Here is an 11,253-nt window from a genome sequence, read left to right as displayed (position 1 = left end):
TGTAGAAATACTTCAACATTTTACTGCTTGGAAACATTTTTCTCTAATTGTATATAGTTATTTTGTTTTTAATTAAATTAATAAATTTCTAATTTAAAAAAATTCCTGTCAGTTTTTAGAGAAAAATGTTTCCAAGCAGTAAAATGTTGAAGTATTTCTACAGATAGCTTCTTGTATTTTTGTCTTCCTTATAATTTCTTTAAATATCTTTATAGAGGAAATCTGATAGAAAAGCTGATTTGTTGGCCTGATTTCTGTTAAACAACTCTGTGTATTTCAGGTGAATGGTGTGCGAGTGTCTCTCCCTTACTCCCCCTCAGCCCTCATGTCTCTCAGTCTTGCCGGTCAGTACGTCACTCTGCAAACAATGTTTGGCCTTCGGGTGCGTTGGGATGGAAACCATTACGCTCAGATCTCTGTTCCAAGGTTGGTGTCTTTGAAAATCTTGAACTGAAACCTTTTATTATTTTCTATGGAAAGATGATCCACATAAATACTGCATAGATCCAACAGTAGTTTATGTAAAACACATGCCAAATCTGACTTCCTCAAACATCTCAAACAAACATGCTGTGGTGAAGCTTTTATTTCAAATAAAAATTAGACCCTCCAGTCTATGAAACTCTGTCTTATTGCCTAATTATTCTTTTTGCTGCACACTTTCTTTTCTAGTTATAACTAGAAGAGTCGTCACTTCTGACATGTTTCAGTTTGGTTTTAACAAACTTTCTTGTACTGAAACTACACTTTTCAGGATTAAAAAAATAAATGATTTATTCAAGGAGCTCAGTTGTTTTCATTATTTAGACTTGAGTGCTGTTTTGACACTGTGGACTGGAGCATCTTATCTTGACTTGAACTACCAAAGGAACTGTTATCTGTTTTGGGTTTTAGCTGTACAGTGTCCTTGAGTGTCCAGAAATGTGCTTTTTAAATACAATTGTAATGTATTATTACAATTATTATTAAATATTATCTTTTCACTCCATAGAGTTTTATATTCTTCTGCTCCACCACCATTTGCATGTGTAGTTCCTTAAGGCTCAGTACTGGGCCCAGTTTTGTTTTCAACATACATGTTCCCTTGTGGTCAAAATTTTAAAGATTGAATTTCCTGTTCCACTGTTTGCAGATTATATTCAAATTTATTTGTCCATAAATAATAATCGGTGATTCACTAAAGCCTTTGTTGGATTGTACAGATGACATAAAGTCATGCTCTCTCATTAGCTTTGGTGGTTGTTTTTCGATCTGAATAAAATATGTTGGCTAGTTCATGTATTTTTTAATCCACTCAAAGGCCCCTAAGATTGGTTGATGGACTGATGATTCCAGGCAATGTCCTGTCCATAATGAAAGGTTTTCACTTTATGCAGATTAACCTCTGACTCAGATGATGAAACACAGAGACAATAATCCTCCACTATTGTCTTTAAACAGTTCAGTTTTACTTTTTTATTGAAAACTATCAACATGCAACAACTCTTTGCTCCCCAGCTCCTACCATGACCAGATGTGTGGTCTCTGTGGGGACTACAATGGAAACCCTAACAATGACTTCACCAAACCAGATGGCACATTGGCTGGAAATGTCAATGACTTTGGTAATAGCTGGCAGACAGAGGAGGACGAAGATGACTTGTGAGTTAAACAGACTTATTTCTGGGCAAAATGTGACAAAGCTGCATGTAAGTGCAGGGACATGCTTTTTATGAGTTATAGGTAGGTGTTAAACAACTACATTTATGTAAAAGTTGACTTTAACATGATAAAAGTCAAGTCAAATTTGACTAGTTGATGACGTCCTAGGAGCTCAAGACACTATATCATATTTGCAAAAAAAAATTAGAAAAAAACATAATTTATTATTTACAAAAATAATTGAACAACAAAACATCGGGCGTATATTCATGCTCCTACCATTTATCATACTACAAATAAGTCAAAGGAAAAGCAAAACTATTATCAAGCTGCAAAAATGCTGCTGTTTTTAGTTTTATTTTATTTATTGGGTGGAATAGGGTTGGGAACAGCGAGGGAGGGGGGTGCGACTAGTCAACACGAAATATAAAACCCCTCAAGACGACTTATATTCGAATAGTCAAATAGTCTGTTCAGACCATAGTTATAAGTAGCATGTGAAAACTTATCATACATCAGTAATGTCATGATTTATTAAGAAAGCAACAAAATTGGATGATTTGAGGAGAAATAGCCAAGGGAGCATTTGCTCAAATATCTATTTCTGTCGCAGAAACAAGCTCACACTGCAGCTATCGTTGTTTGTTGGAATTTTATTTTGCTCTAATCTATTTGTCTACTTAAGAATTTGATTTGGAGGGAAAGCATTTAACCCTGTTTTTGTGTAGGTGTACGCCTGGCTCTAAGCCTGACCCAGACTGTGACCCCAACCTTGAGACTGAAGTAGTGAAGCCAGATAAATGTGGCAAAATTAAAGATTCTGCAGGACCCTTCAGGTGAGAGGAAAATGTCTTGACATCCATCATCACCACACACACCATCCAGGCAAACAGCTCCAGCTTTGCATTTCCCCACCGTTAACTGGTTGATATCCATGTTTAAACACTCTATTGCTTTCTATAACCATATTTAACCAGTATATAAACCATCTACATTGGTTATAACCTGAGTGTAATTCATTTATAACTACTGGATATAACAATCTGTAACTGGTCTAAAACTGTTGACAACTGTCTAACAGCCTACAACCATGTATGCTTGTCTATAACTGTACATAACTTTCTATAACCATCTTAAACCAAGTGTAACTTCCATAACAGTCTATAACCAGTTTATAATGACACATACACACACACATACCATACCCTACCATACCAATTTATTTATAGAGCACTTAAAACAGTAACTAGGCCAACCAAAGTGCTGTACAATAGAAACAAACAAGCACAGTGGACAGGAAAACATAAAATAAAAATATAGAAACAAAAAGCAGTAGATAATAACCACAGACAGGATCAAAACAAATCACACCATGTCAAAGGAGAGAGAATAAAAGTGGATTTTAAAGCGAGACTTAAAAACAATGAGTGAGGGAGCCTGCCTGACATGCAGTGGCAACTCATTCCACAATCTTGGACCTGCAACAGAGAAAGCCCTGTCACCTCTGAACTTACAAGTTCCTGGAACTGAAAGAAGCATCTGGCCTGCTGACCTCAGAGAGCGCGGTGGGACATATGGCTGCAGAAGTTCAGAGAGATAAGATGGCGCAGAACTGTTCAGTGATTTAAAAACATACAGGTCCTTCTCAAAAAATTAGCATATTGTGATAAAGGTCATTATTTTCCATAATGTAATGATAAAAATGAAACTTTCATATATTTCAGATTCATTGGACACCAACTGAAATATTTCACATCTTTAATTGTTTTAATACTGATGATTATGGCATACAGCTCATGAAAACCCAAAATGCCTGTCCCAAAAAATTTGCATATTTCATCCCACCAATGAAAGACAAGTGTTTTTAATACAAAAAATGCCAACCTTCAAATAATCATGTTCAATTATGCACTCAATACTTGGTCGGGAATCCTTTTGCATGAATGACTGCTTCAATGCGGCGTGGCATGGAGGCAATCAGCCTGTGGCACTGCTGAGGTGTTATGGAGGCCCAGGATGCTTCGATAGCGGCCTTAAGCTCATTCAGAGTGTTGGGTCTTGCGTCTCTCAACTTTCTCTTCACAATATCCCACAGGTTCTCTATGGGGTTCAGGTCAGGAGAGTTGGCAGGCCAATTGAGCACAGTAATACCATGGTCAGTAAACCATTTACCAGCGGTTTTGGCACTGTGAGCAGGTGCCAGGTCATGCTGAAAAATGAAATCTTCATCTCCATAAAGCTTTTCAGCAGATGGAAGCATGAAGTGCTCCAAAATCTCCTGATAGCTAGCTGCATTGACCCTGCCCTTGATAAAACACAGTGGACCAACACCAGCAGCTGACATGGCACCCCAGACCATCACTGACTGTGGGTGCTTCACACTGGACTTCTGGCATTTCCTTCTCCCCAGTCTTCCTCCAGACTCTGGCACCTTGATTTCCGAATGACATGTAAAATTTGCTTTCATCCGAAAAAAGTACTTTGGACCACTAAGCAACTGTCCAGTGCTGCTTCTCTGTAGCCCAGGTCAGGCGCTTCTGTCGCTGTTTCTGGTTCAAAAGTGGCTTGACCTGGGGAATGCGGCACCTGTAGCCCATTTCCTGCACACGCCTGTGCACGGTGGCTCTGGATGTTTCTACTCCAGACTCAGTCCACTGCTTCCGCAAGAAGGTCTGGAATCGGCCCTTCTCCACAATCCTCCTCAGGGTCCGGTCACCTCTTCTCGTTGTGCAGCGTTTTCTGCCACACTTTTCCCTTCCCACAGACTTCCCACTGAGGTGCCTTGATACAGCACTCTGGGAACAGCCCATTCGTTCAGCAATTTCTTTCTGTGTCTTACCCTCTTGCTTGAGGGTGTCAATGATGGCCTTCTGCACAGCAGTCAGGTCGGCAGTCTTACCCATGATTGCGGTTTTGAGTAATGAACAAGGCTGGGAGTTTTTAAAAGCCTCAGGAATCTTTTGCAGGTGTTTAGAGTTACGTCGTTGATTCAGATGGTTAGGTTAATAGCTTGTTTAGAGAACCTTTTCATGATATGCTAATTTTTGTGACAGGCATTTTGGGTTTTCATGAGCTGTATGCCATAATCCTCAGTATTAAAACAATTAAAGACCTGAAATATTTCAGATGGTGTGCAATGAATCTGAAATAGAGCTTCATTTTTATCATTACATTATGGAAAATAATGACCTTTATCACAATATGCTAATTTTTTGAGAAGGACCTGTAAATGAGTATTTTGAACTGGATACGAAGGCGAATGGGTAGCCAGTGCAGGGAGGCCAAAACTGGTGTAATGTGCTCTCTATTGCCTGTACCAGTTGCAAATCGGGCTGCAGCATTTTGGACCAGTTGCAGTCCAAACAGAAGTGCATTGCAGTAGTCGAGCCTGGATGTTATGAACGCATGGATCACTGTTTCAAGATTCTTTTTGGACAGTATGAGCTTCAACTTAGACAGTCGCCTCAGCTGAAAAAAAACCAGGATTTAACAATCATGTTTACATGACTGTTAAGATTCAAGGAAGGGTCCATTATCACTCCCAGATTTTTGACTGTTTCTCTAACGGGGGGTCAAGGTTAGGTTTTTTCAGGAGAGGTTAGACAGCAGCATGTTTAAAATTTTTGGCGCCTGAGGATAATCTGCTATTCACAATAGCAAGAATAGAAGGGCCCAGGATAGAAAGAACTTCCTTTAGGAATCGGGGGGGGGGGGGGGGGGACGTCAAAGGGGGAACCAGATGGCTTCATGCTGCACATTACCTGCTCCAGAAAAGACAGAGAGATGTGCTCAAAGTGGTCAAATACATCTACAAATTGAGATGGGATGGACGGATCATGAGCTGGTGGAGAAATGAGAGCCCGAAGGTTCGCAACTTTTTCTAAAAAGAAATGGTGGAAGTTCTCACACAGCTCAGTTGAGGCTTCCAGAGATGAAGGTTCACTGAGGTGAAGAACTGAGTTCAGGTTAGAAAAAATAATTGGGGTGTTGTTAGAGTTTGAGGCAATTATATCAGAAAAGTATTTAGATTTAGCTGCTTTAACTGCTTTCTGATAACGACGCCAACTCTTCCTTAGCAATTGAAAAGAAACCTGCAGCCAGTCTTTCCTCCACCTGCGCTGTGCTCTCCTACATTGCTGTCTAAAGGCTTGAGTGAGGTCATCCAGCCACGGCTCTGATCTAAGTTTCGTTTTCCTCGTTTTAACGGGAGCAACACGGTCCACAACATGTAAACAAACAGAGTTGAACTGAGAGGTTAGATCCTTGGTGTTAAGAGACACCGAGAGCTATTCGATCCTCTCAGAGTTAAAAGCTTCAATAAAATGAGCAGCAGTGAAACGGTTAATGGTGTGTGTGGTAAGTGCAGGAGCGCACAGCATAGCAGTAGGTTAAGGCGGGGTGAGATAAAAAAAATACAGGCATGTGGTCTGAAAAAAACATTGTCGCCGATTTTCAAATTACAAACAGAGACATCACGTGTTAAAACGAGGTCCAGTGGGTCCGTGTTCTTGTGTGGGACCGTTTACCTGCTGAGTTAAATGAAAAGAGTCCAATAAATCTAGAAAATCCTTCACTAACGGCTTTTCCTGACAACAGACACAGAACAGAATATTAAAGTCCCCAATGATTAAAACATGATCGTAAATCGGTGTGAAATCAGCCAGAAAATCTGAGAATTCATTTATGAAGTCCTCGGATCGAGGGGGGTGGTAGACAAGTGTGCACAGAACCGGAGGAGAATGTCTGAGTTCAAAAATGCTCAGTTCAAAGCTGGAGCAGGACACCGGGGTGGACAACTGTTTACAGGCAAAGTTTGGTTTAAAGACTGTTAATAATCCACCACCGCGCTGGCCTAATGGCCACGGGACATTAAAGCACAGACAGTCCGGAGGTAATAATTCCATCAAGGCGCTGGACTCACCAATAGACAACCAAGACTCTATAACGCAGAGAAAATCCAACCGCTCATCTTTAAAAAAGTCATTGAGCATACAAGTCTTGTTGGAAACAGACCTTGCATTGATCAAACACTTCTTGATCGGGTCCAACACAGACACAGCCGTGGTGGGGGGAGCATGCGCCAACGGCCGCAGATTTTGAAGAACAGCACCTCCTGGTCGGCTTGTGCCGCACGCAGGTAAACAACTCCAGTTGTTTACATGGACTGAGCGTGCAGGTAGCTGTCCAGCAGCCAGGCCCCTGGAGCACCACGGGTCAGAGGGGCGATGATCAGATCCAGATCGAGCCCCACAACTCTTGACAGAATAATCCACATGGTGTCTTAGTTTCACCAAAACCCCCGCATGCTTCCCACCAATGTTTCCTCCAGGGAGAAAGGCCAGGGTCTTGTAGAAGGAATGCAGGAATCTTGGACAGAACCAGTGGAGGAGAGTGCTGACTACTGTACAAAACCTCTGCAGGCATTTCAGCAAATCTACGGAGCTCCAAAAGTGACCGACGATCATACCATACCATACCAATTTATTTATATAGCACTTTAAACAGTGACAAAGCACACCACAGTGCTGTACAGGGACAAACAGAACAAGCACATAGCAACAGATTACATAACAAGACACCAAAAAGTAGAAACCAACAAAAACAATAATGGATAACAACAACAACCGCAACATGACCAACACAGTGTGATGCACACAGACTCAGCACAGATCACACCGTGCTGAAAGCCAGGGAATAAAAGTGTGTTTTTAAGTGAGATTTAAAAACTGTGAGGGAGGGGGCCTGCCTAACGAGCAGAGGTAACTCGTTCCAAAGTCTTGGGCCTGCTACAGAGAAGGCCCTGTCACTTCTGCGCTTGAGACGGGTTCCTGGGACTGTTAGGAGCAACTGGTCTTCTGATCTGAGAGAATGCGGTGGGACATACGGCTGGAGCAGATCAGTAAGACAGGAGGGGGCCGAGCTGTTTAGTGATTTATAGACATAGAAGAGTATTTTGAATTTGATTCGAAGGTGAACCGGAAGCCAGTGTAGGGAGGCCAAAACAGGTGTAATGTGCTCTCTTTTGCTTGTGCTGGTCAAAAACCGGGCTGCTGCATTTTGGACCAGTTGGAGTCTAGCTATGGAGGTCTGACTGATACCAAAAAGGAGTGAGTTGCAATAGTCGAGCCTGGATGTAATGAATGCATGAATTACTGTCTCCAGGTTATTTTTGGACAATATGGGCTTCAGCTTAGACAGTCGCCTCAGCTGGAAAAAGCAGGATTTAACAATCATATTTACATGATTGTTGAGTTTCAGAGAAGGGTCAAGTATCACTCCTAGATTAGTGACTCTTTGTTTCACTAATGGTGACAGAACGGATAGGTCGATGCAGTGGTTGGTGATTGTGTCATTGGGAGGAAACAGCATAACTTCAGATTTCTTCTCGTTGAAACTCAAGAAATTTAAAGCCATCCAATCTCTGATGTCAGCCAGGCAGTCCAGTAACGGTTGAATAGAGCGAGTACCATTGAGTCTGAGGGGGAAGTAGATTTGGCAGTCGTCGGCATAGAAATGAAAAGGTATGTTATGATTCCTGAAAATAGCACCTAGTGGCAGCAGGTATAAAGAAAATAAAAGAGGACCAAGGATGGACCCTTGCGGTACCCCCCATTTAAGCGCTGCCGAGGCTGAACTAAAATCTTTGATGGAGACACAAAATGACCTGTCAGCGAGGTAAGATCTAAACCATTCGAGGGCTGACCCAGTGATGCCCACCCACTGCTCTAACCTCGCAATGAGGATCTCGTGGTCGATTGTATCAAAGGCAGATGTGAGGTCCAGTAAGAGAAGGAGCACAGAATCACCAGCGTCTGTGAATAGGAGAATGTCGTTAAAAACCTTGAGTAGAGCAGTTTCAGTGCTGTGGAGAGGTTTAAAGCCAGACTGGAATAGCTCTAAGATGGCATTATCCTTTAGAAAGCATTTCAGCTGGGACTCAACAATTTTTTCCTGTAGTTTAGCGATAAATGGGAGTCTGGAGACAGGCCGGAAGTTGGACATGACTGAGGGGTCAAGGCTAGGTTTTTTCAGGAGAGGTTGGACAGCAGCATGTTTAAAAGTTATTGGCACCACACCTGAGGCTAAGCTGCTGTTCACAATGCCAAGAACAGGAGGGCCCAGAACAGGAAGAAGCTCCTTAAGGAGTCGAGGGGGGACAACATCAAAAGGGGAGCCAGATGGCTTCATGTCGCACATGACCTGCTCCAGGGAAGACAGAGAGATGGGCTCGAAGTGGTCAAGAACAGCAGCACAATGAGATGGGATGGACGGATCATGAGCAGGTGGAGAAATGAGTGCCCGGGTGTTTGCAACTTTTTCAGAAAAGAAATGGAGGAAGCTTTCACACAGCTCAGTTGAGGCTTCTAGAGGTGAAGGTTCACTGAGGTGTAGAACTGAGTTCAGGGTAAAAAAAAGGGCTCGGGGGTTGTGGGAGTTTGAGGCAATTATCGCAGAAAAAAATTTCGATTTGGCAGCTTTAACTGCCTTCTGATAATGACGCCAACTCTCCTTTAGGATTTGAAAAGAACCCTGCAGCCTGTCTTTCCTCCACCTGCGTTCTACTCTCTTACACTGTTGTCTAACGGCTTGAGTGACGTCATTAAGCCATGGTTCTGATAAAAGTTTTGTTTTCCTGGTTTTAACGGGAGCAACACGGTCCAGAATATTGAAGCAAACAGAGTTAAGCTGAGAGGTTAGCTCCTTGGTGGAGAGAGATACTGAGAGCTGATGGATCCTCTCAGAGCTAAATGCTTCAGTAAAACGTGCAGCAGTGAAACGGTTAATGGCGCGTGAAATACATGCAGAATCACATGACTTAGCAGTGGGACAAGGCGGGATGATATCAAACAAGACAGGCATGTGGTCAGAGAGAACGTTGTCACCGACTACCAAATTACAAACAGAGACATCACGTGTTAAAATGAGATCCAGAGTGTGACCGTGTTGTTGGGTGGGAGCATTTACATGTTGAGTTAAATTAAATGAGTCCAACAAATCAAGGAAGTCCTTCACTAACGGCTTCTCCTGACAACAGACGTGAATATTAAAGTCACCAACAATAATAAAGTGATCATATCTTGGTGTGATGTAAGCCAGAAAATCAGAGAATTCACTTATGAAGTCCTTGGAACAAGGGGGGCGATAAACAATCGCGCACAGAACGGGAGGAGAATGTTCGAGTTCAAAAGCACTCAGCTCAAAACTGGAGCAGGGCATGAGGGTGGACAACTGTTTACAGGAAAAGTTTGATTTAAATACAGTTAAAATTCCACCACCCCGCCGGCCTGATGGCCGCGGGGCATTAAAACACAGACAGTCGGGAGGTAAAAGTTCCACCAAGGCGCTTGAGTCACCCAAAGGCAACCTGGATTCCGTGAGAAAAAGAAAATCTAGTCCCTCGTCTTTAAAAAAGTCATTTAGGATAAAAGTCTTGTTGGCAACAGACCTTGTGTTGATGAGGCACGTCCTGATCTGGTCCGACACAGAACCAGCCATGGTGGGGGTGGTGCGCACCAACGGTTGCAGATTTTTAAAAACAGCGCCTCCAGGGCGGTCCAAGCGCCGGGCCAGTAGACAACACCCATATCTTCCCCGGTCCGGGCACGTATGAAGCTGGCTGTGGAAACGTTGACCACGCAGAGCTTTGAGTTTTACCAGCCGGCCTGCACGTTTTCCCCGACGTCTGGAGCGATAACTCCGAGAAGGCAGGCTTGAGGCCCAGCGTAAACAAGCAGGCACGTCTGCCAGAAAGGGGGGGGGGGGGGGGGGGGTCCCGAGTCACGATCAAAATGGTCCGAATCAGCGACAGCAGAAACAGACAATCGAAGATCGAGGAGCTGTTGTCGGTCATACACAAGCAGCGAGTTGATATCCCAGACAAAAAACAAAAAAAGCAGAAATAATCCAAACAGTATCGTCAGAGGTAGATTGCAGGCCATGTACACGGGCGCCATCTTACCGGAAGCTCGCATACTTGCATACTGCAAGTATGTTTCGGTACACTGCACAAAGCATTGTAAAAATAACAAAAATAGAAAGAAAACAGAGCGAGAGGGACGGCAAGCCCTACACATAGGCGTCATCTTGGGGAAAAAAAGCTCTAGCTCTCATATGTCTATGAATCAAGGTAGAATGAGAGGCTTCAGGGTTCTTCAGAGCACCAATTCATGTCTGATTATTGCATTTAGTTTTTCAAGTAATCTCTTACATTTGCCATGTATTTTCCTGTGTGTATGTCAGCAAGTAGCCCTTGTTCTATCAGATAGATGTTTCCACATTCAGAGGTTGTAGTGCCAATAAAGGGAACTTATTAGAACAGCCATTACTCCAAGAGTTTTATTGGATTATAAATAAGGTTTTTATATTTTTACTATCTAAGATGTCACCAAGTTTCTGATGTCAATTTGAACTCTGCCCACTGGAAACAGTACTGAAAGCATAATGAAAACACGTGTGCCGTACCAAGCCAAGTCGAACCATGCTATACTAGTATTAAAAGGTACTATGGAAAAGGGGCATATAAGTAAAGACAGTAGAATTGTAAAGAAATGTGGTGTTTGTCCTCCAGCAGTCAGCCTATAGCAGCATAGTTAAGGGATAACTCAGGAAAAC

General features: G+C 42.6%; 1 protein-coding gene across 1 annotated transcript in view; it reads left to right on the top strand.

Annotated features, from left to right (window-relative positions):
- zanl (zonadhesin, like) overlaps positions 1-11,253 on the top strand; it is a gene marked incomplete in the record, with an annotated part of 443,805 nt that overhangs the window by 254,867 nt on the left and 177,685 nt on the right. The window contains 3 exon segments of the mRNA XM_037681443.1: positions 281-426; positions 1,498-1,641; positions 2,370-2,477. Coding sequence (XP_037537371.1) covers positions 281-426; positions 1,498-1,641; positions 2,370-2,477 — 398 coding nt within the window.

This window comes from Nematolebias whitei, chromosome 1 (assembly GCF_014905685.2).
Source record: "Nematolebias whitei isolate Nwh7 chromosome 1, NemWhi1, whole genome shotgun sequence".
NCBI classification, from domain to species: Eukaryota; Metazoa; Chordata; class Actinopteri; order Cyprinodontiformes; family Rivulidae; genus Nematolebias; species Nematolebias whitei.
This window is presented reverse-complemented; position numbering and strand designations above follow the sequence as displayed.